General features: G+C 40.3%; 1 protein-coding gene across 1 annotated transcript in view; it reads left to right on the forward strand.

Moving 5' to 3' along the window:
• ZGRF1 (zinc finger GRF-type containing 1) overlaps positions 1–23,644 on the forward strand; it is a 145,639-nt gene that overhangs the window by 52,606 nt on the left and 69,389 nt on the right. Inside the window, exons 14-18 of the mRNA XM_089691846.1 lie at positions 3,350–3,534; positions 3,657–3,853; positions 11,521–11,660; positions 14,647–14,793; positions 19,893–20,007. Coding sequence (XP_089547972.1) covers positions 3,350–3,534; positions 3,657–3,853; positions 11,521–11,660; positions 14,647–14,793; positions 19,893–20,007 — 784 coding nt within the window. The remainder of the gene's footprint in view (positions 1–3,349; positions 3,535–3,656; positions 3,854–11,520; positions 11,661–14,646; positions 14,794–19,892; positions 20,008–23,644) is intronic.

The following is a 23,644-nucleotide window of genomic DNA, read 5'->3' on the forward strand; positions in this document are numbered from 1 at the left end:
GTAAAGGCAGGCGTCCCGATACTTTTTTGTGTGTGTGTAGTGTTCAGCATAAATGAATACACCCCAACTGATTTGGAGTGATGAGACCAAGATAAATGTTTTTGAAACTGATGGCTTCAAAACTGTATGGCATACAGATTATATTTTGAAGATCGAGGGCCACTTAAATGATTTGGTAACCGGTTATGGGCCACAATTAAATAAAATGGTTCTGAATTTTGAATCTTTTAATTTGAATAGCATAATGAATGTTTTCCTCCTGCAGCTACTGAATGCCGGTTTATCTCCTGATTATCTGATTATCTCCTAATCTCTACAGTAGAGCTGACCACACACAGACCAATTTTCAGAACATGCAATAAATATTTGATAAAAATATGCTCTTGGCTGATTTAATTAGAATTAAATATACAGTATGTTAGATTACCTCAGCAAATGTTCGCGTTTGTCCCATTGTTTGCAGTACATGGTGGAAAGAATTGTTTCATTGCACACTTTCTTTTACTGGTTTATTATGTAAAGATATACGGCTGCTAGAAGTAAAGGATTCTACAAAATGCCCTTAGCAAAAACAATTTACAATATTATTTCTATCATTGTAAAAGGATATACATGAATCCTCAAATAAGATTCAGTGTTACTCATCTAAGCCACCCAATTACAGAGAGTCTCTACTGTACCGCAGTACTGATTGTTATTGTTGAGCTTTCTTGGGTACATAAAGAGTAATATTTATTTACAGTAAACAGTGTAATCAGGCTTTATAGCTTATTCATTAGAGGATTGCTTTTAGAATGGTAGATTTTAAAACTGGCCCTTATGGGAACCAGTTGACTGTATTTAAATAACCAAAACTGGATTGCTCCATCAATACCAACAAATGGTACAGGAATGGGCATTTTTTAAAAATAGCTAATAAAAGTCATATTCTATAGAGGTGATTAGGGAGGTAACCTAGAGTAACATCATCTCAGTACATGTGCTGTCAAAGCATGTCAGTTTAACCCCTTAAGGGAAAACAAATCTTAAAGCCTAAGCACAATTTTGCAGCTTTGGCATGTGTTAGCAAAACTGTACATATCCAAACTACTTTGTGTATCTAGGTGGACTATTCCTTGTTTTTTTTCAGGACAAATTGGGCTTTCGTTTGGGGTAAATGGTAATGGGTATCTCCTGATTGTTTTATTATCAAAGGAAAACTGGCCCAAAATAGTAAAAAAAAAAAAATGTTTTTCTTAATATAGTTGTAAATTTCTTGCTACTACTACCATCCAAATTAGTTCCTCCTGCTCCTGACAATCACAGCGATATCACATATGTGTATATTAGTTGTTGTTTGTACCCGTAGTACGGCCCACAAACAATAGTGCGTATTTTGCTTTTTTTTTATCTTGCCACTAACTGATACTAATTGAAAAATTGGAAAAAAAATATTGACCCTGACCTTTGACCCAAACACTAACCCTGACAAAAAAAAATACTGACCCTTACCTTTGACCCTGGCACTGACCTAGGTCAAACCTTGATCTAGGTATTTTTATTTATTTATTTTATTTATTTACAAACACTTTTTTTTTTCTCTGAAAGGACAGAGAGATACAATGTATCTCTCCTCCATTCAGAGAGAGAAAACAAGGGGGGCAGGCTTCATAGTGACTGATCATTGTGCTATCCAATCAGAGGCTTTCACAGTGATCATGTTACACAGAATCATTAGAATGGGACCCAGGGCTCTCACTGACACCCCAGTCTTTGTGCTGGGAGCGTGCCGTGCCCCCACTTAGTAGTGCCCCCAGCTTTGCTGGTAACCCGCTCAGTAGTAACCTTCATCTCTGCTGATCCTCCACTCAGTAGTAATTTCCAGCTCTACTCATTCCCATTTCAGTAGTAACCCCCAGCTCTGCTGATTCTCCACTCCGTAGTAACCCCCAGCGCTGCTGATTCTCCACTCCGTAGTAACCCCCAGCTCTGCTGATTCTCTTGTCCCCGATCACATCCTGCTATATTGCTCCCACTCTGTGCACCACATGTGACAATACTAGTTTCTTCTGCTCTGGTCCCCTTGCTCTGTTGATCTTCTGCTGCTCAGTCCTCTCTCTACAGGCTCCACTCACCTTCCGCTATAGCATTCCCATGTTGCACACCACGTGTGCCGTCTGCTAGTTGCTCCGCTCTGGTCTGGACCCCGCTCACCTTTCTGCTGCTCCACACCACAGATGTGACGTTTGCACCAGACACTTCCAGAATATATACACATGAACCGGAAATTACTGCTGATGACATCTTTCCGGTTCCCTTGTTGGTTTCCAAGCGTATCCTAGAATATCTAATACCTGCAATACCTCCAAAACAAAGAGAAGCTAACTGATTAAAAGCCCCTCAAAAGCTACAGGGGCTGTTAGTGAGCTCTGTCATTGACTTCTGTGGAGGCTCTTGAAACACTTTGAAGCACCAAGAAAGCAACATGGATTATAATTTTTGAAGCAAAGCAATAGCAACGTATAAACAGAACTGTAAGCTGACCATTCTACTTAGTAACTGGTGCTTTGTTTGGTATTCAGAGTGCTTAAAAAAAGCGTGTCCAATGCCACATTTTAAAGCAAGTGTAAACGAGCTCTAAGCCTTAAATGATTTAAATAGCATTTCTGGTTTGTGGTGCTCAGATGCAGTGTAGTTTTCCTTAAACTTTGATCAAAGTCAAATGTAAAAGGCAGACTTGCAGACTACCTGTATTTTTAGAGACAGCACATCTTAAAACCTCAATGTATGTCCTCAATGGCATTGGTTTGTATTGTCCTCAAAATGTAAGAGCATATGTTAATTTCTACATTGTATTTAACCTACTTCTTGCTTACTCATATTCATTTTAATGATCTTGAAGTTTGTAAGCTTACTTTGTGAAGATCCACACATATTTACTTTCTTGAATTATATGACATTTATTCACTATGCCCTGTTGATAGACACTTCTGTGTAACAGAATTCACACAGAAGTGTTGGAAGCTTGAGTCTCAGAAGTTAGAGCCAATACAGGAATCATGCTTGCAGGCAGTAAAGTAACATGGAATTAGTCCATAGAAATGCAAAACATGCAAGAAAGAGATGGTCAGCAGGCAGAACCCATAACATAAAATTAGATTTTTCAAGTAAGCTTTTATTTGATTGTCAAAAATAATTATTAAAATATTGTGAAATATCAAATTACTGACTGAAATAATCCTGTTTTTCGTATATGTCATGTGTATAGACCTCAAATGTTTTTATGGAAGTTATTTTCCCTCTCCAGCTGGGGACAGGTGTAGTTTTTAGGTGCCATAATAATTTTTGCCTATTTTGTTTTCCTTTACAGAACATTTAAACATTATAATGTTTGAGCTGTCACAGAGGCTACACAAAGCTATCTCCAAAGTGGACATATCATTCTACACATCATCAGTAGTTGATGAGATCAACAGAAAGGATAATGTTTCTCCACTCTGTCTGCATCAGCAACCTGCCAAGCTTGTTATGGTCAGAAAAGAAGGCCCCAATAAGGTAACACATTTATATTGAACTCAGTTTAGAAAGTTACATTTGTGGCCAGGCCAAAAAAACAAACTGATTAATTTGTGAGAATACATTTTTTGAATAAATATTCAATTTCCTTTTAACCCCAGGGTAGATTCTTTTATACATGCGATGCTCCTAAAGAGGATCAGTGTAAGTACTTCAAATGGTTGGATGAAGTTAAAGGGACACAGCAGGAGAAGGGAAATATTGAGTCCAGACTTGTAATAGGGGACATGAAGAGCCTGTCCAAGTACATCAGATGTCAGCATATAAACTTGTATGAAGAAAGCCAGCTTATCTTTAGGTATGTACTACACAGATCATTTGCAATGTATGTAAATATTGCACTAAAATATTGAGCCATTGAGAGAGACAGTACGTTTTTTTTTTTTTTCCCTTTTTATGTTATATTGGTGCATCCATAGTTTTTGCTAATGTCCTAGGAGCATGGTCATGTTTTCTTCTTTTTTCTAATCAAGACATTTCTCTATATCACTGTTCGTGGTTTGTTTCTTTGATTACAGTTATCTGGTACAGTTGTCCTCAGCATGATTTTTGGAGCACAGCATCTGCACCCTGCAGGACTGGATGTTGCTGGGATAAATGGAAGTTGCCTTTAGGCTCTGTATTCCCCCTGCAGCACTTTCTAGACTCCATTATGGTCAAAGTTAGCTGCAGAGTTCTTTCCAGGTGTGGTTGGCATTGCCTCAGCCTGTCTCTAGTGCTAACTGTAAGCTAACGAATATGCTGGCCATTCAACTCCAAAGGGTGGAGCCAGACATTGTAAGCAGATTGGTGATTTAGGTTCTCTGTGTGCTGTGAATGGCTTGGAGCTGAGCGACCAGTGGATTCCTTAGCTTACAGCTAGCACTATACTGATCCACAGTATCCACCCACATGTTTGGTTTTTGTCATATGTCCTCAGTCTGCTGTGTTTTGTGAGATTATTTTCACTGTCCACAATAAATGATTTATCATAACTATACTACACCATGTGAAACCTTTTTTCCTGCCTGTGGGTCTGGAGCTACCTTGTGTGCAGGCAGTGGAGGAATACTTCTCCTGGTGCTGTTCAAGCTACAAGATAGGCATGCAAATTTGGTGAGTGATTATCCTTAACCACTTGCCCTCCTGAGGATTTACCCCCCTTCATGACCAGGCCATTTTTTGCGTTACGGTGCTGCGTTACTTTAACAATTGCGCAGTCATGCAACGCTGCACCCAAATGAAATTTACATCCTTTTCCCCACAAATTAAGCCTTCTTTCCGTGGTATTTGATCACCTGTGCGTTCTTAATTTTTTGCACTATAAGCAAAAAAAACCCAACAATTTTGAGAAAAAAAACAATATTTTTTGCTATTAAACAAGTCTAGTAAAAAAATTTGAAAAATAAAATTTTGTCATAAATTTAGGCCAAAATGTATTCTGTGACATGTCTTTGCTACAAAAAAAATCCTGATACGTGTAAATTAATTGGTTTACATGAAAGTTATAGCATTTACAAATGGCGGTATAGATAATGGGATTTTTTTTCTACTAGTAATGGTGGCGATCAGCGACTTTTAGTGGGACCACGGCGGACATTCTGACACTGGGGGGAACTAACTTGGTGTCACTGACACCAATACAGTGATCAGTGCTAAAAAAAAAAAAGCACTGACACTGTACTAATGGCACTGGGCAGGAAGGGGTTAATGTGAGGGGTGATCAAAGGGTTAACTGTGTGCTGGGAGTGTTTTACTATTGGGCGGGGTGTGTGTTCTTCACTGTAAGCACACTGCACAGGAGTGTGCTGGAGCTGACAGGGAGGAAGATTGTAAACAAAACAATCCCCCCCCCCCCCCGTCAGTGATTTAACTGCTTAAGGGTGGTCCTTAAGCAGTTAAATGGTTGTAAAGGCTGAAGGTTTTTACCTTCCTGCACTCTCGAGGGACAGCAGCATCCCTGAGTCTATAATTTACATGATGGTCAGAGCTTGTAAATCTACCTTCCATTAGGTCTATTCTTGGATGTGGAAGGCTTACATCACTTGGTTTGTGTTCTGGGGCTTTCAGCTCAGGAATTTATTTATAGGACTAATCCTTTCATTTCTGCAGCTGGGTCTGGACCAGTTTTTGGCTCTCAACACTGTCAAGGGTCAGGTTTCTGCCCTTTCTATCCTGTTTGGGAGACCATTGGTGTCTCACTCTTTGATTAAGACCTTTGTACAGGAGGTCTCCCATGTAGCCCCCCTTCCCCACCCCCACATCCATTCCCTAATGATTCTGTGTGACATGAACCTGGTTTTGCTCTGCACTTTATATACCACCATTTGAATTGGTTAGAGGTATCCCTCTCTCTACTCTACTCTTCTGGTTCGAATTCACCAAAAGAAAATTTCCCTCCATTGGATGTGGTTTGGACTGTGGAAGTCTATCTCTCAGTCACTGCTTCTTTCAAAAAGACTGATTTCTCTTTGTCATCTTGGCTAGATCTTGAAAAGGTACACTGGCTTTCTATTACACCATCTACTAGGTGGCTCAGACAGACCATCATTCAAGTTCATGGTCATGGCCTCAAGGACTGGGTTCCATCCTTTCCTGTCAAAGTGCACACTACTAGATCTGTGAGCACTTCTTGGGCTTTTCAGCATCAAGCAACTGTTTTCAAATTTTCAAGGCTGCCACCACTTCTTCAGTTGACGCATTCCCTACTGAGTTGACTTTCTGCCTTTTCTGATGCCATCCTCGGGCTTAATGTCTTTAAGACAGTTCATTGAGCTGCATGCATTCCCCAGTTTTCTGCTGTTTTCTTGATGCATTTGCTGTGATGCCCACCTCCCATTTGGACTGCTTTTGTACGTCACGAAGGTTAAACGCTTCCTGTGTCCCTCAGTGGACAAGAAAGAAAACATGTTTTCTGTATACCCTATATCTTGCGCTAATCCACAGTTTTTTTTTTGTTTTTTTTTGCTTGGCAGTGTCCAATCCTTTTGCAGGCAGCATTATAACCCAAATTTTACAATTTCCTATGTCCCTCAATGGACTCCAACAAAAGGATTTTATATATTTGGGTACCAAAATCCTTAATCGTACAGTAAAGGACATGGAACAGCAAGTCATAGACCATGGGCTATATGCTGCTACCGTCAGAGGAACGGACACTTGCAAAAGCTTTGCTGAAAACACCCCTAGTGCATCCTCATATAGCCCCACCCACTTGGAATCCAGTTTTTGCTGATGAGTCCTTAGGTGATGGATGTCTCCTATGAAGATGTTCTCAAAAACATTTTTTTTTATTTTTAAAGTGTATCTATGGTAAAATGTTAGTCATATATAAATTTCCACATCTGTTTTCAACTGTTTCTACCCTACTCCTGTTAATTTGAACAATCTTGAAGTTAGTAAACTGACTATTGCCACACATATAATTCCTTGAATTCTGTGACATGTATTCACTATGCCTTATGTTTAGGCACTGCTGTGTCAGAGATCACAGATCCTGCCTTCTGAACTAAAGAGGTTCTGAAAGGAGGAGTTTCAGGAGGCAGAGTCAATACATGAATTACTGATTACAGACAGGTACATATTGGATATATATTTCTTGGAAATTGAAAGTAAACAACAGAGTAGAAGCTACAAAGCATACAGGGAATCCCGGAAGTTGAACTCCTCAACTACTTTGACTGACACTTCTATCAAAATTCAACTGGTTATTGCATTAGGACTCGCCAGCAGTTTCCAGATCAGTTCCAGATCAGTTACCCTTGATATGTATCTTGGGAACTGTACCCAAACCCTGCAATAGCAGGGCTGATCTGTAATGTGTGCACTCTCCCATACTGAGGTTCTATACCGATACAGCTTCCTCCCTTTTATTCTAGTTCCCTCTCAGGCATGCAACGGGCAACCTATTCGACTAAGGCAGATTTCAATTCAACTATGTTTCTCTCTACTCCACTATAACCTTCAGTCTCCATGTCACAAAAGCACTCTTCTGCCTCTACACTATCTGAATCTCCTCAGCTGCAGCTTCTAACCTCTTGGAGGATGATATGGACAGTGAGGTAGTTGCATGTGAGGACTCTAAAGAGGAATTCTCTCCCACTGAATTTTATGAGGTACAAGCTAGGGATTGACGCTATATGCATTCTACTGTGAGTTCACTTACTGATGTGGTGCATACTAACCTTTGCCTAACAACACCAGAATCTCCTCAGGCTAAACACACTCCTATGGGCACAAAAACACTGGTGAAGTGTAGAAATACCTTTACCTTGCATACACAAATTAACCATGTTTTACATGAGGATTGGCCAATATATTAAAAGGTATTCCTTCCTCCAAAATGCTTTGCTGAGTTATAGCCTGAAACCCAGTCCACAGGGTCCTTTCTATCATTTCCAAGGACTACAAAAATAGGATTTCTATCTCTACCCCCTCCTTGATTCCTACCCTTCAATCTGCCAGCTTCAACTCAAAGATAGGCAGATTTGTGTATTGCCATGAGTCAACTTCAGGCACAAGAAGTGGTAATCCTAGTCTGCGCAAAGGAAAAGTTCAAAGAGTTTTACTAAAATGTATTCACAGTCAAAAACTGAATTGAGTAATTGCCCCATTCTGGACCTAAAATTTTGAAACCAATACAGTATCTACATTAGGCATCACTAAATAGCGGACCATGGTCCAAATACGGACCAGGTGACAGTCCTGTCTGGAACGCAGCCACACTACTTAGCAGCCTGAGTGGACTCCTCTCCTCCCGCCGCTGCAGCTGTTTGAAATCGGGAGGAATGGCAGGATGGACTCCTATTCTGTATGCACTTGCCTGCCACCGCTGTAGTCACCGCTGCTGTTGAAGTCACAGCAGGGAAGAGGGCAGGATGAATGGAAGGAAGGACTCCTCTTCTGAATGTTCCGGCTTGTTGCCGCCGCCGCAGATCTTAGAGCAGGATGGAGAGCAAGAGGCACTGCAGGTCTACAAAGGGAGCAGAGGAGGGGAGCCAACCTTTCATATTAACAAGCGGGTCACTCCCCTTTTAACAAGAAGAGTTGGACAGCTCACGCACTCTGTGGAGAGTGAAGAATATTGGGGGAAGGGGGTTGTGATGCCTGAGGAGGGAATCTGTGATATGGGGGGGCTGTGAGAGGGGGAGCTGTGATGTGGGGGTTCTGTGAGAGGGGGAAGCTATGATATGGGGGACTGTGAAGTGAAAAGGGGAGGTGTGAAATGGGGGGGGGCTTTGAGGGTGGAGCTGTGATATGGGGGGCTGTGAAGTGAGAGGGGGGAGCTGTAATATAGGGGGCTGTGAAGTGAGGGTGGGGGGAGCTGTGAAATGGGGGGCTGTGATAGAGGGGAGTTGTGATTTGCTCAGCTCCACATCCTCATGATGTGGTACAAGCAGATCCCTTCTCTGGTTTGCCCACTACTGCTGTCCAGCCAAAGAAGAATCTTTCTTCCATGTTGAATTTCCATCTCAGCCCTAGAATATGGGAAATAATTCCTTACCCTTCCTGAAAGGTGATAACAACAGGTGTAAGCCTGAAAGGCTGGGGTGGGGTCTAAAACTCCCTGACTGTTCAGGGAACCTGGTCCCCCCAGGAGCCTATCAACATTCTGGAACTGAAAGTTATAAGACTGACTCTCCTACATTAGACTTCTCTTCTACATGATCTCCCAGTGAGGGTGCAGTTGGACAATGCCATGGCTGTGGCCTACATAAACCATCAAGAAGGTACAATGCCTGGTTTCAGGAGTGTGGTCCCTCCACCTCGAGATTTACCAGAGTGCTCTGTCAGAAATGGGAAACACCTTATGTCAACATCATAGTCTTCAGATTCAATAAAAAGCTGGACAGGTTTGTGGCCAGGTGCAAGGATCCCCTGGCTTTCGCTGTCAATGGCCTTGTGATTTCTTGGTCCAGTACAGACTGGTGTATGCATTCCCTCCAATGAAGATTTTTCTTTGGCTATTCATCAAGATAGAGGAAGAGCAGATTCTGGCGATCCTTACTGCTACAATTTGGTCCTGGAGAACTTGATACACAGGCATACAATCTCCCAGTGGATCAGTTGGCCTCTGCCAAACAGGCTAGACCCCTGTCACAGGGTCCTCTGTTCCACCCTGTTCTTGGTCACTGGCTTTAACAGCATGGCTATTGCAACCCGGGTCCAAATATGGCCATTGCCAACTCATTCCCCCCTAGCTTAAAGCGGAGTTCCACTCAAAAGTGGAAGCTCCGCTTATTTGCCTCCCACCCACCACCCTCCACTGCCATATTTGGCACCTTTTGGGGGGGAGCGGATACCTGGTTTTGACAGGTAACCGCTTCCACTTCCGGCTTAGTTCACTGCAGCCAAGTGAGACGGAAGTTCGGCCCCCTCCTCCCTCTCGCAGTCTCCTGGGAACTTTCACAGGTCCCAGAAGACTTTGGAAGATTTGGACCAATTCGGAAGCACAGCGTGACGCGCATCAGGCTGTGAAGCCGCAAGCTGTTACAGCCTGGTGCCCACAGTTGAGATGCCGGCGCCATGGAGGAGAGAAGGGACGCTGCGGGTGAGAACATCACTGGACTCCGGGACTGGTAAGTGTGTGTTTATTAAAAGTCAGCAGCTACAGTTTTTGTAATAAACAAAAAAACAGCTGGAACCCCACTTTAACGTAAAAAAATCCATCTCTTGTAGGATCTGCCATAGCACTTGGAGGACTTACTTTGGCTGGTGCGAAAAGAGACACCCCAACGTCCTGAAATATTCTAATCCTCACCTCCTGGCTTTCTTCCAGTCTGGCCTGGACCAACATCCGGTACTTAGTACTCTTTAGCCTTATCCATTCTGTTCCAAAATCCACTGGCTTTGCACATTCTTGTCAGAACTTTTATCCAAAGAGTTGCTCATGTTTATCCCTCCAATCTGGCCTATGTCACCAAGGGACCTTAATCTAGTACTTACAGCTTTTGGAAAACCTAGCTTTGAACTGATTTGGGATTTCAGATTGGGGTTTCACACAGGTGAGGTGGCCATTAACTCTGTTGTGTGTGTCTGAGTTGGCAGCCCTTTCTTGTAAATAACTTTTTCTTGTCCTACATAGGGACAAGGAAGCCCTGAGACTCAGACACTTTTTCCTCCCCAAGGTTGTTTCTTACATTCACCTCATGTCCTTCCATACCTATGTCCTGCTCTATAAAATGCCAAGAAGATTTAATTCCAGTCTGGATGTAGTCAGAGCAATTTGGGTCTACCTAGCCACAATATCTTCTTTCAAGAAGGCCCCATCCTGCTTCTTCTTCCACCACCATTTCTCTTCCCTATTAGGGCTCATTCCACCTGATCTGTGGGTGTTTCTTGCGCCTTTCAGTATCAAGTATTTGTTTCACATGGTTGCTAAGCCACAACCTGGTCTTCCATTCTTTTTTTTTTTTTTTTAGTTACGTTTCGCCAGGTGGATTTTCAGGCCTTTACTATGAGAGCTTTGGCCGCACAATGCTTCAAACTGTTACCTTTGACATCTCCATTGACCCTGCCTTTTGTGGGCCTGTTTCCTATGTTGTTGCCCACCCCTCGGTTTATTGCTTGCGGACATCCCATGGTCTATGTCTTGCTTTCCTGTGTACTCTACTGTACAATTAAGATAACTGTAAATACCATATCTTAGAGTATAGTACAGAACACAGGTTCCCTCTCTCTTCCCCCACTGTCCTCTGTAATTTCTTATTGCTTGCTAAAATACTGGAGTCCTATAGAGTGGTGGGCTTATATAAAGGTGCATTGGGGGCGTTCATGAAAGCTATTCATGATTGTTTAATTACCTGAACATAGCTGCAAATAACCCATGGTCTATGATGTGCTATCCTGTACTGTACTCCGAACTTACTGGTAAGTCAAAATTCCCATTTTGTTTAAACCTAAACTGAAGAATAAACTGTTACTGCACTGTTGGCAAAATGTTTTGGATCTAAAGAATATTAATAGTCTCATCTTGCCTGTTAACAGGAAAATATCAGGATATCCAAAACGACAGTTTGGCAAGTTTGCAAAAGTTGTCAATGCAAGTGCAGATTTTGTTGGTGAATCAAAAACAAAACTTTATCTTAAGCTAAACAGAAAGGATAACTCATCTGCATATAGTAAAGGTATTTTAATATGGCTGTATTGTTGTATGTTGATAGTTATATAGTAAATGCGAAGGAATATTTGCCTTAAAGGTGTAATTAGGGTCTATAGTCTCCTGTGCAAGTTTTGCTGAAAAGGCTCTTTATACTCTGTGAACTGAATATAGTCAGTGTACATAATGTTCAGTTTGCAAAGGACATAGTGCTGATCTCTTTAGGAGGCTTTTCAGAATATATCCTTCATCTGCTGATTGTAACCATAAAGTTGCTGTTTACATGAACAAATTATTATACCAAGTTACCAGGGTGGATTTGATTTAAATCAAACTGATTTAAATCACGATTTAAATCACTAGTCAGTAAGGCTTGATTTAAATCATAGTTTTCTACATAGACTAATTCTTGCTGGTATAACTTTAATATGCAAGTAGATGAAGATTTTTAGAATAACAACTTTTCATATTAGTTTTTTTATCCCCAGTTTAATAGGTTAATCATTCATATTTGGACAACGTTTTGTACTTAGGAAGGAGAAAAATAATCATTACCTTAATAATAACAATTTAAATAGATTTATTCAACTGAAACAATAACATTCCAGCATATGTTATTTGCTTAAACAAACATCCATGTTTGTTAACTAATTTGGCTAAGCAAAATATATATATTTTAAGAAACTTAGACTGTCAGCCCCTTCCTCCTCACACTTAGTTTCACTTTCTTCTTGTGCAGATCTATTCCACTCCAAACAATCAGAAAAATATTTTCTATTATATTCACTGAACTTCTTGAAACTTAGCACTGAAGGGGTTGATTCTGTATTCATAGGTTTGTAGAAGTTAGGATTAAGGTCTTTTTCTTAACTCTGTTCATGTTATAACATTTTTGCTGTGAAGAAGAGGCATGTGATCTCCGCTGAGTCAAATTCAGTTTTGAGAACTGCAAAAGTAAACCAAGCATCTGTGATAATATCTTGTAGGCAGAGAAACTGCCCAATAATCTTACAAAAACCTCTGGAAGAGCATGACATTGTGAATGGATTAATGGAATTTATTTACCAAAAAAATTAAACATATACAGCCTTATTCTACATAATTAAAAAACTAATCTTTATTTCATGATGGAATAACCTTTGGATGGTAATATATTTTCCTCAAAAAGCATTTTATTAAAAAAAATCCAATTTTAAATAAAAAAAATCTGATTTAAATAAAAAAAAATCAGATTTTTTTTTATTTTTTTTTTAAAAAATCATTGATTTTTATCCACCCTGCCAGTTACTAAGACAGCATGGGCATCTACAATGATTCCATGGTACTTTTACCATGAACCAAACTAGAACAAGTCTCAATGCAGGGCTCTTTAAAAAGTTCTGAATGCTCCGGGGGCAAGAAGGATCAGCAATCATGTGACCACTGTGACTGGCTGTCACAATGCTAACATGATTCAATATGATGAATTGGTCCTGCCGGCTGCAGGTTAGTTGGGACCGAGAGCTTTGACAGCTCGGCGTCTGTGCTGGGAGCATGAAGTCAGTGCGCTCTCAGCATAAAGACATCAGCCACCCAGTGACGTTTATATGTGACATATGGGCATTAAAGCCCACACTTTTGCAAACACACATATGTGTTAATGGGGCAGCAACGGGTTAAAAAGTGGAAGATCTGATGTTGGGTGATAAAATGTAAGAACGATGCAATCACTGGACTCAGTTATATACCAAAACTCGTTCCCTGGAGCTTACTGTACAATTTATGTGTAAGGTGTGGTAAGCCTTTAAATGCATCCTTCACATTGAGAGCTCCACAAAACTCACTCCCATAATGGGAAAATGACTTACTGCCAAAACTAGGTAAGTTACGCTGTAGACAGAAATAGGAAGCAGATTTGGGTGTGCTGATTGATGAGATGTGGGAGGATGCCCTTCAGGCATTCTCACAAGTGTCATTGTTCTCTCCCCTCAGGCAAAGCACAATTTTTTTTTATTGCATAGGGTCTACAGTGGGTCTGGTCTTTCTCCATAGGATAGGTGCCAGATAAACTCTTATAGTAAATGCAACATGAATCAAGGTGATTCTCATAAATCTGTTTAGAGCTGCCCTAAACTTGTGCAATGCTGGGATTTGGTTGTATCTAAGATCAACAGTATATTTGGTACACCCATAAATACCCCATTTACATGTATATTGGGCTGCTTTTAAACCACAGAACTAGACATACTGTACACACTTCCCTTGTAGTGACACAATCTTTATTCATGGCCCATAGAATGGTAGTATTGAAATGGGTTTCCACAACAGCACCGAAGAGCTGACTGGAGGGAAGGGGCACACAGGAACAGAGCTGGAGCTGTCAATCACAGGCTGTTCCCTCCCCTATCATCATTTTTCTCTTGGTGTCAGGAAAACTTGTCATAAGTGACTCATGCTTATAGCAGAAGAACAGGTAGCAGACAGAAATGACATTTAGTGCTCTGTATAGACAAGCACACAATATAAATGGATATGCTTTGCTCATATTTCATGTCTGAGGTTTACAACCACTTTAAAGTTTTGTCAATTCATTTTCTTTCAAAGAAAAACAAAATGCCTGAAACATGAATTTTGGGACATTTGGAGGCATTATCAAAAGTGTGGTGGGTAATAATAATGCTTGATATGACACTTAAGATTTGTAGATTGTGTTACTGCTCATTAGGCATCAGGACCACTGTATTGCTATTTTATAGTTGTAATACAGAAGTTCACCTTTTTTTTCTGACGTGTAATTGATTGTATACTATATATATGATTAAGTGTGTTGCATTGAATGCCAAATTTTACTTATGTACATTTTATGTTTACATTGCTTTCCTTTTAATGTAGCCAGCAAGCTCATTGGCCTGACATGTACAGGGGACTATTAGAGCAATGTGTCCATTCATCTTGAGAATCCTTGTCGTTTTACAACTGAGCTGTAATATATAATGGTACTATTTATAACAACCTACTTCATCACATTTTTTCAGATGATGTCTGGGTTGTTTCAAAGACTCTGAACTTTGATCCAGTGGATACTTTCATCGCTTGCAGCGTTTTTTTTGGTCCCTCCGCTAACAATGACATAGAGATTTCTCCTTTGAAAGGATACTGCCCTTCCAACTGGCCAGCAAACAGTATGTGACTGCAGTAACTATCAAAACAAAGAATTTTCTAACACAAATGGTGAAAATATTTATGGCTGTGAAAGAATAGAATGGTGGCGTGTGTGTGTTTGTTTTCATGTTCACACTTGGAGATTTGTTATTGTTTTTAATTTTTTTTTTTTTTAAATGTGATGCAGAAGTTGTTGATTCATTTCGTTCATGTGGTACACATCATTATGTATTATTGAAATTGATTATGTACAGTAGGCGTATGGGTATATAGCATATAATTTGAAGCACTAGATGGGATTGAATTTTCTGCATTTAGTGCTGCATATTATATACAGTATATAGTGATATTTGGGCTTTGGAATGCTAGCCAACCAGCCAGTGTAGTTGTAAAAACACTTTTTTCTCCAAAAGGCAAACAAAGCAGCTTATCTGCAGCATAAAACAAACAAAACAGTCCATAAGCTCTGGTACAAAACAAAGCTTCAGCTCACTGCCAACAGTCTTGAAGTTCCCGCCTGTGCCATAGGTGCATGAAAGTCCAGCAGTGTCTTAATCAAAAAACAGCCCATAGTCCTCTCACACTGGGGGTTAATTACTAAAACTGAGGAGTGCAAAATCTGGTGCAGCTCTACATAGAGACCAATCAGCGTTCAGGTTTTATTGCCAAAGCTTAATTGAAAAAGCTAAAATTAGAAGCTTATTGGCTACCATGCACAGCTGCACCAGATTCTGAGTGCACAAGTTTTAGCAAATCTACCCCACTGTGTCCTGCTCCACACAGCACCTCATTGTCTTGCTACTTACTGAACTTTTCAGGCCTGTCTCACATGTGGTTTTAAAGTGGTTCTAAAGGCTGAAGGTTTTTTATCTTTATGCATTGTATGTATAAAGATAAAAAACCTGCAGTGTGCAGCGCCCCCAGCCCCGCCTAATACTCTCCTGAGCCAGATCTTGGTCCAGCGATGTGTCAGGAGACTTGACTTTTCCAGGTCTCTCTCTCCTCATTGTATGAGACACAGCAGCGGGAGCCATTGGCTCCCGCTGCTGTCAATCACAGCCTGTGAGGAGGGAGCAGGGTGTGGGACCGAGTCTCGCTCTGCTGTCTCTTATGGACGCAGAGAGCGGGGCTCAGGGACAAGCACGTACCAGTGGCCCCATAACAAGCGGCTCACTGCTCAGGTGGGAGGAGCCAGAATCGCCAGCAGGGGACCCAAGAAAAGGAGGCTTGGGCTGCTCTGTGCAAAACCACTGCAAAGTGCAGGTAAGTATGACATGTTTGTTATTTTAAAAAAAAAGGCTTTAGTATCACTTTGTCTGAATACTTCAAAGCTGTTCTTTATCACCCCCCTTAAAGGGACTATAAACCAAACAATGGCTATACGTATTTACCATCCAGGACCCCATCCTTGGCATATTAGCCAGACTAATGTTTTCACAAAATGAGTTGCTCTTTTTTTTCCAGTTGCACTGTTTGGCAAAATTCCTTACTGCTTTTTTTCTTCTTTCATGCACTTGGCTGACAACAAACATTTGAAAAAAAAAAGTTTATTGCCACTATCCCTTTTAACTTTGAAACACTGTTTGGGAGGCTTTGTGGAAAAATATGTGGCAAACTGACACAAAATCAAACTGTTTCTCATCTTTTCAGTAGCATAAGTGTACCCAAAATACATATATAACTTCTTGCTTTTCACATGGACAAATATATGCTAATAAAAGACCCCCACAACACACATTTTTTATAGTAAAAATTAGTTTTGCAATTATCATTTATCTGTGCTATGAAATTGTACTGCAAACATTAGTACTAAAGATAAGTCTTCATGGAATACTGTAAAACCAGTCTCCAATTACCTTCTCTGAAGTATTTCGATATCAACAAATCACATTTTATCTAAAAGCTAAGCTGAAACATGCCACCCGACCATTGTTGTTGACATTAATTTAGCTTTCTTGTAAAACCAGAGATTTCATGAAGGGCCGCATTTCCATACTGTATAATCTTTTAGTGGATCTGACCCATAAAACTTCCTTACAATTGTGCTAAAAAGTTTGCATACCCTTGCTTGGAGAATTGGTAACATACAATACAATATGTACCGTTTTTAAAGAAAACATGAGTGAGCAGGCAAAACATATTTCTTTTATTTCCTTTGGGATTCATATTCAACTGTAAGTCATAACAGAATGACACAATCAAAAAACAAAACATGGTAATAAGTAAACAAATGAATGACCCCTGTTCAAAAGTTTGCATACCCTTAGTTCTTAATACTGTGTATTGCCTCTTTTAGCAGCAATGTCTTTTGTAATAGTTGTCTATGAGGCCCCAAATTCTTGCACATTGTATAGCTGCCCATTCATCTTGGCAAAATGCCTCCAGATCATGCGGAGTCTTTGGTGATTTTGCATGAACTGCACGTTTTGAGATTTCCCCACAGTTCTCGATGATAATCAGGTCAGGAGAGTGTGATGGCCACTCCAGAACCCTCACCTTTTCTGCTGTAACAACTGGAGGGTCAATTTGGCCTTGTGCTTACGGTCATTGTCATGCTGGAAAGTGTAAGACTGTCCCATGCACATCTCCCGTGCAGAAGAATCCAAATTGTCTGCCAGTATTTTCTGATAACATGCTGCATTCATCTTGCCATCAATTTTCACAAGATTCCGCATGCCTTTAGAGTTCACACACCTCCAAAGCATTAGTGAGCCACCACAATGCTTCACAGTGGGGATGGTGTTCTTGTCGCCATAGATCTTGTTGACCCCTCTCCAAACAAAGTGCTTATGGTTGTGCCCACAAAGCTCTATTTTGGTTTTGTCACTCCAGATTACAGTGTGCCAGAAGCTATGAGGCATGTCAAGGTGTTTCAGGGATATTGTAACTGGGCTTTTTTGTGGCATTGGCGCAGTAAAGGCTTCTTTCTGGCAACTCGACCATGCAGCTCATTTTTGTTCAAGTATCGCTGTATTGTGCTCTTTGAAACATCCGCACCGTCTCTTTCCAGAACAGCCTGTATTTCTCCTGAGGTTACCTGTGGGTTTTCCTTTTTATCCTGAACAATTATTCTGGCAGTTGTGGCTGTAACTTTTTTTGGTCTTCCTGGCTTTGGCTTAGTATCAAGAGATCCCTGAATTTGTCAACTACTTAGTAAGTGATTGAACAGTACTGACTGGCATATTCAAGGCTTTGGATATCTTTTTATATCCATTCCCATTTTTATAAAGTTCCATTACCTTGTTATGCATGTCTTTTAACAGTGGTTGCAGTGGTTTTGCACAGAGCGGCCCTCATCCTCCTCTTCTCAGGTCCCCCACTGGTACTGCAGGCGCCTGCCTCCTCCTAGTGCCCCATAGCAAGCTGCTTGCCTTGGGGGCATCTGAGCAGGCTCGCGCCTGAGCTGCTACTCTCTGTGTACATTCACACACAGAACATGGCTCGGCCCCGCTCCCGCTCTCTTCTCATTGTCTCACTGGTTATGATTGTCAATAGCGGGAGCCAATGTCTCAACCAATGAAGAGGGAGAGACGAGAGAGTCAAGGCTCTTGTGCACATCGCTGGATCGGGATGGAGCTCTGGTAATTTTTAGGGGGGCTGGGGGCGCTGCTGCACACAGAAGGTTTTTTACCGTCACGCATAGGATACATGAAGTTAAAAAAACCTTGAGCCTTCACAACCACTTTAAATAAGACAGTTTTTTGGCATGATCAGTCATATTTTCAATATTGAGTACAACAGTATCTGGAACAATGGGAGCATGATCCTAATATAACATTGGATTTAACTGAATGACAGAATATAGTTAAAGCAAAGTTCTGCTTTAAGACAGCCCCCCCCCCCCTCTACCTAACTTGACATGTAACTTTGGAGGGGGCAGGGAACAGGTACCTAGTTTTGACAGTACCCACTCCCCTTTCTGCTCAGGTTGCTTAGCCTAGGCGATCCGAGCTGATGTTCTCCTCTCTCCCTCCCTATCTGCAGTCTTCTGGGACACGTGTCAGGTCCCAGAAGACTGCGGGACAATTCACAAAGTGCAGTGGACACCCAGCTGTGAAGCCACAAAGCTGGGTGTCCACAGTTAGGATGCTGGTGCCGGGAACCCGGAAGCTAGTGAAGAACTAGCTTGGGTAAGGACGACGCTGGATCCTGGGACAGGTAAGTGTCCTTTTATCAAAAGTCAGCAGCTTTAGGATTTGTAGCTGCTGACTTTTATTTTTAGTTTTTTTTACAGACTGAACCTCCGCTTTAACAATTTATTTTAAATATTCATTAATACAACCCTGGTTGAATCTAACTAAACCTTTATTTAGATGGTACACTGCCCCATTAGGGTTGCTAAAATGTGCCCACAAATGTTATCTAATCATCTCTGTAATGGAGTGACCATACCTAGAGCTCCAGAAGTAGCACTTTCAAAAATTGGTTATTTAGCTCCCTAAAATCCTGAAAAGATCAGTATCAAACATTATTTTAGCAGCCAGCATCGCAGTTACACAGAGTTGGGACCAATCAGTGGTGTTCTTTGATCATGTTCAACAAAAACTAAACGGGATCATGATCAATGACACACTTTCGACCCTTGAATACTGAACCTGGCAATAGCCTAGCAAGACCTTGGAGCTACCGTTTCTATTTTCTCCCCTCTGTTTTTCTTTAGATTGCTTTTTCTCTTTGTTTCCTCTTTCCCTTATGCCTAACACGTTTATTAGTTTATAATGATTATTTTGTTGCAACACTTATGTACAGGCTTCTTATAAATAATTTAAGAAATGCTGCGTGACATCTGTATTGATGTACAATATATGTAATTTATTTTTTTAAATATCATATTCATCTTAAGGATTTTGTTGTTTTTTTCCTGTGAATTGAATTGCTAACTTCTATTTCTGTTGTGATACTCTGACTGTTATCAATCTCCAACATGTTAACTGGTCTCTTTGAAAATAATTGTTTTTCTTACTTGGTTCATATGAAAAATCAAATAAACATATTGTAATATAAAGATAAGCCTTCATATTAAATAATAGTTTGTACTTGATTATTTCTTAAAATCTGTAAAAGTGGAACTCCAGCCATTGTCTCATTAAAGCTGTGCTGTTGTTCTATATACTTTCAGTGATTGTCCATGCATTGCTGGTCTGTAATGCAACCACAGAACTGACTTGTATGAAAAATATTCAAGAGCACTTCAACTCATCAACTTTACCTTTAATGCCTCATCTCCTCAGAATGTAAGTAAATGATAGGTAAGCATGAAAAAAAAAAGTATAAAATGGCATCAAGTCTGTCTGTTATCTTAGGATTACAGTGTCTTGAAAAAGTATTCACATCCCTTGAAATTTTCCACATTTTGTCATGTTACAACCAAAAATGTAAATTTATTTTATTGGGATTTTATGTGATAGCCCAACACAAAGTGGCACATAATTGTGAAGTGGAAGGGAAATGATAAATGGTTTTCAACATTTTTTACAAATTAATATCTGAAAAGTGTGGCGTGCATTTGTATTCAGCCCCCTTTACTCTGATACCCCTAATTAAAATCTAGTGGAACCAATTGCCTTCATAAGTCACCTAATTAGTAAATAGAATCCACATGTGTGTAATTCAACCGATTCACGACCGCCCTATAGCAGATATACTGCTACAGGGCAGCATGGATGCGCAAAATCACGTATATATACGTGATTTTTGCATTTACGGGTAGGGGGCGCGTTCGCCCTACCCGTGCCGCCATTCGCGGCTGTCAATCACCGGGTCCCAGCTGGTGATTAGTCATCAGCGCCCGGTGATTGCCAAGCATCTCCGATGGGGAGGAGAACTGCATGTAAACAATATAGTTCTTCCTGCCAGCTCGTGCACACTGCTTTGGATAGCTGTGCATAACACAGCCATCCAAAGCAGTGTGATTACAGTGAAGCACAGACACACGGACACAAGTAAAACAGCACACAGTTAACCCTTTGATCGCCCCTCATGTTAACCCCTTCCTGCCCAGTGCCATTAGTACAGTGTCAGTACACTGATCACTGTGCTTGTGTCACTGGGGATGTCAGTGACACCAGTGTCAGAATGCCCGCCACAGTCTCCCTATACTAGTAAGAAAAAAATTTTAAAAAATTCCGGTATCTATACAGCCATTTGTAAATGCTAAAGCTTTCAGGTAAACCATTTAATTTACTCACATTGGGATTTTTTTTTAGCAAAGACATGTAGCAGAATACATTTTGGCTTAAATTTGTTACAAAATTATATTTTTTTTAATTTTTTTTACTGGAAATGTTTAATAGCAAAAAGTCAAAAATATTGTTTTTTTGTCGGTCTGGTTTTTTTTTTATAGTACAAAAAATTAAAAATGCACAGGCTATCAAATACCATCAAAAGGAAGCTCAATTTGTGAGAAAAAATGGACGTAAATTTAATTTGGGTGCAGCGTTGCATGACCGCACAATTGTCAGTTAAAGTAACACAGCGCCGTAACGCAAAAAATGGCCTGGTCAGGAAAGGGGGTAAATCCTCAGGATGGCAAGTCGTTAATCTCAGTATAAATACAGCTGTTTTGTGAAGCCCTCAGAGGTTTGTTAGAGAACATTAGTGAACAATCAGCATCATGAAGGCCAAGGAACACACCAGACAGGTCAAAAATAAAGTTGTGGAGACGTTTAAAGCAGGGTTAGGTTATAAAAAAATATCTCAAGCTTTGAACATCTCATGGAGCACTGTTCAATCCATCATCCGAAAATGGAAAGAGTATGGCACAACTGCAAACCTACCAAGACATGCCCATCCACCTAAACTGACAGGCCGGGCAAGGAGAGCATTAATCAGAGAAGCAGCCAAGAGGCCCATGGTAACTCTGGAGGAGCTGCAGAGATCCACAGCTCAGGTAGGAGAATCTGTCCACAGGACAACTATTAGTAGTGCACTCCACAAATCTGGCCTTTATGGAAGAGTAGCAAGAAGAAAGCCATAAGAAGTCCAGTTTGCACTTTGTAAGAAGCCATGTGGGACACAGCAAACATGTGGACAAAGGAGGTGTTCAGGTTAGATGAGACCAAAATTGAACATTTTGTCCTAAAAGCAAAACTCTGTGTGGAGGAAAACAAACACTGCACATCACCCTGAACACACCATCCCCACCGTGAAACATGGTGGTGGCAGCGTCATGTTGTAGGGATGCTTTTCTTCAGCAGGGACAGGAAAGCTGGTCAAAGTTCATGGGAAGATGGATGGAGCCAAATACAGGGAATCTTAGAAGATAACCTGTTAGAGTCTGCAAAAGACTTGAGACTGGGGGGGAGGTTCCAGCAGGACAATGACCCTAAACATACAGCCAGGGATACAATGGAATGGTTTAGATCACAGCATATTCATGTGTTCGAATGGCTCAGTCAAAGTCCAGACCTAAATCCAATTGAGAATCTGTGGCAAGACTTAAAAATCGCTGTTCACAGACACTCTCCATCCAATCTGACAGAGCTTGAGCTATTTTGCAAAGAAGAATGGGCAAAAATTTCACTCTCTAGATGTACAAAGCTCCTAGAGACATCTTCAAAAGACTTGCAGCTGTAATGTCAGCAAAAGGTGGTTCTACAAAGTATTAACTCAGGGGTGCTGAATACAAATGCACGCCACACTTTTCAGATATTTGTAAAAAAAATTTTTAAATAATTTCTCATTTTCCTTCCACTTCACATTTATGTGCCACTTTGTGTTGGTCTATCACACTAAATCCCAATTAAATACAATTACGTTTTTGGTTGTAACTTGACAAAATGTGGACAATTTCAAGGGGTATGAATACTTTTTCAAGGTACTGTATGTGGCTCATCAGTTACAATAAATGTGAGCTTCTTGTTAATATGTATAATATTGTAGGCTATTTTCTAGATGCACAACGCCAGAAAACATGATCTGTGGATCAAGAATTTTCGGCCATTTTTATATTTTGATATTTTACATGACTTTTCCATCTTAGGACAATTGTATTTCATTTGCATGTTCATTTCTGGTACTCTAGAAGCAGCATATCTTTGATATTACCTTGCACCATTGCATGCACATTTTACAATGATTTTTGTTGGTACAAAAGATCTTTTACAATTCGGATGACCACTGTCTTTTTTTTCTATAGGTAGCCTTAGTCTGACCATTTAGATATCATTCAAGTCATAGAACACCGCGAACCCTGTTTAGTAAATATTTCTTATTCTTAAGTGCTATAATCTATGACAAAAACAACTGAGTACTGACTTGATATTTTTTTTATTTGCACTAACATACAATTTTCAGGACAAGCTTTCGGGGTATGTCCCCTTCTTCAAGGTCCAAGCAGTACTACTTCACAAAGTTTAAACTTTTTGAAGAAGTAGTGCTCGGACCTTGAAGAAGGGGACATACCCCGAAAGCTTGTCCTGAAAATTGTATGTTAGTGCAAATAAAAAAAGTATTACGGGCAGTACTCAATTGTTTCTGTTGCAAGTGCACTAATATGGCTACAATCACCTCAAGCATAATCTATATCAACAATCCTAAATGCAGTAATTGATCAGAAACCATCTTCTACTGCACTGACCTCAGTCTTTAATGCTAGTTGTCATAGGGCACTGCACTTATCATTAAGAGATCTTTTTAAATAAGCCTATACATAAATGGTTTGTAGTGTACCAGATTTTTCTTGCTGTGGAACTGCCAACAAAGTAAAAAGTACACGCAAGATAAATGTGGATACCCATATGGGTTGATAAAAAAAAGCTCAAAGTCTGCATTTACCCTGCTGATTGTATATAAATAACAGATTGTTAATTTAAAGTATCACTTTAAATTAACTCAGAGACTCAGTGATGAAAAATGTAATTACTGTAAATT

The sequence above is a fragment of the Staurois parvus genome, unplaced genomic scaffold (assembly GCF_062004578.1).
Source record: "Staurois parvus isolate SC_StPar_1 unplaced genomic scaffold, SC_StPar_1.0 ptg000572l, whole genome shotgun sequence".
Taxonomy (NCBI): domain Eukaryota; kingdom Metazoa; phylum Chordata; class Amphibia; order Anura; family Ranidae; genus Staurois; species Staurois parvus.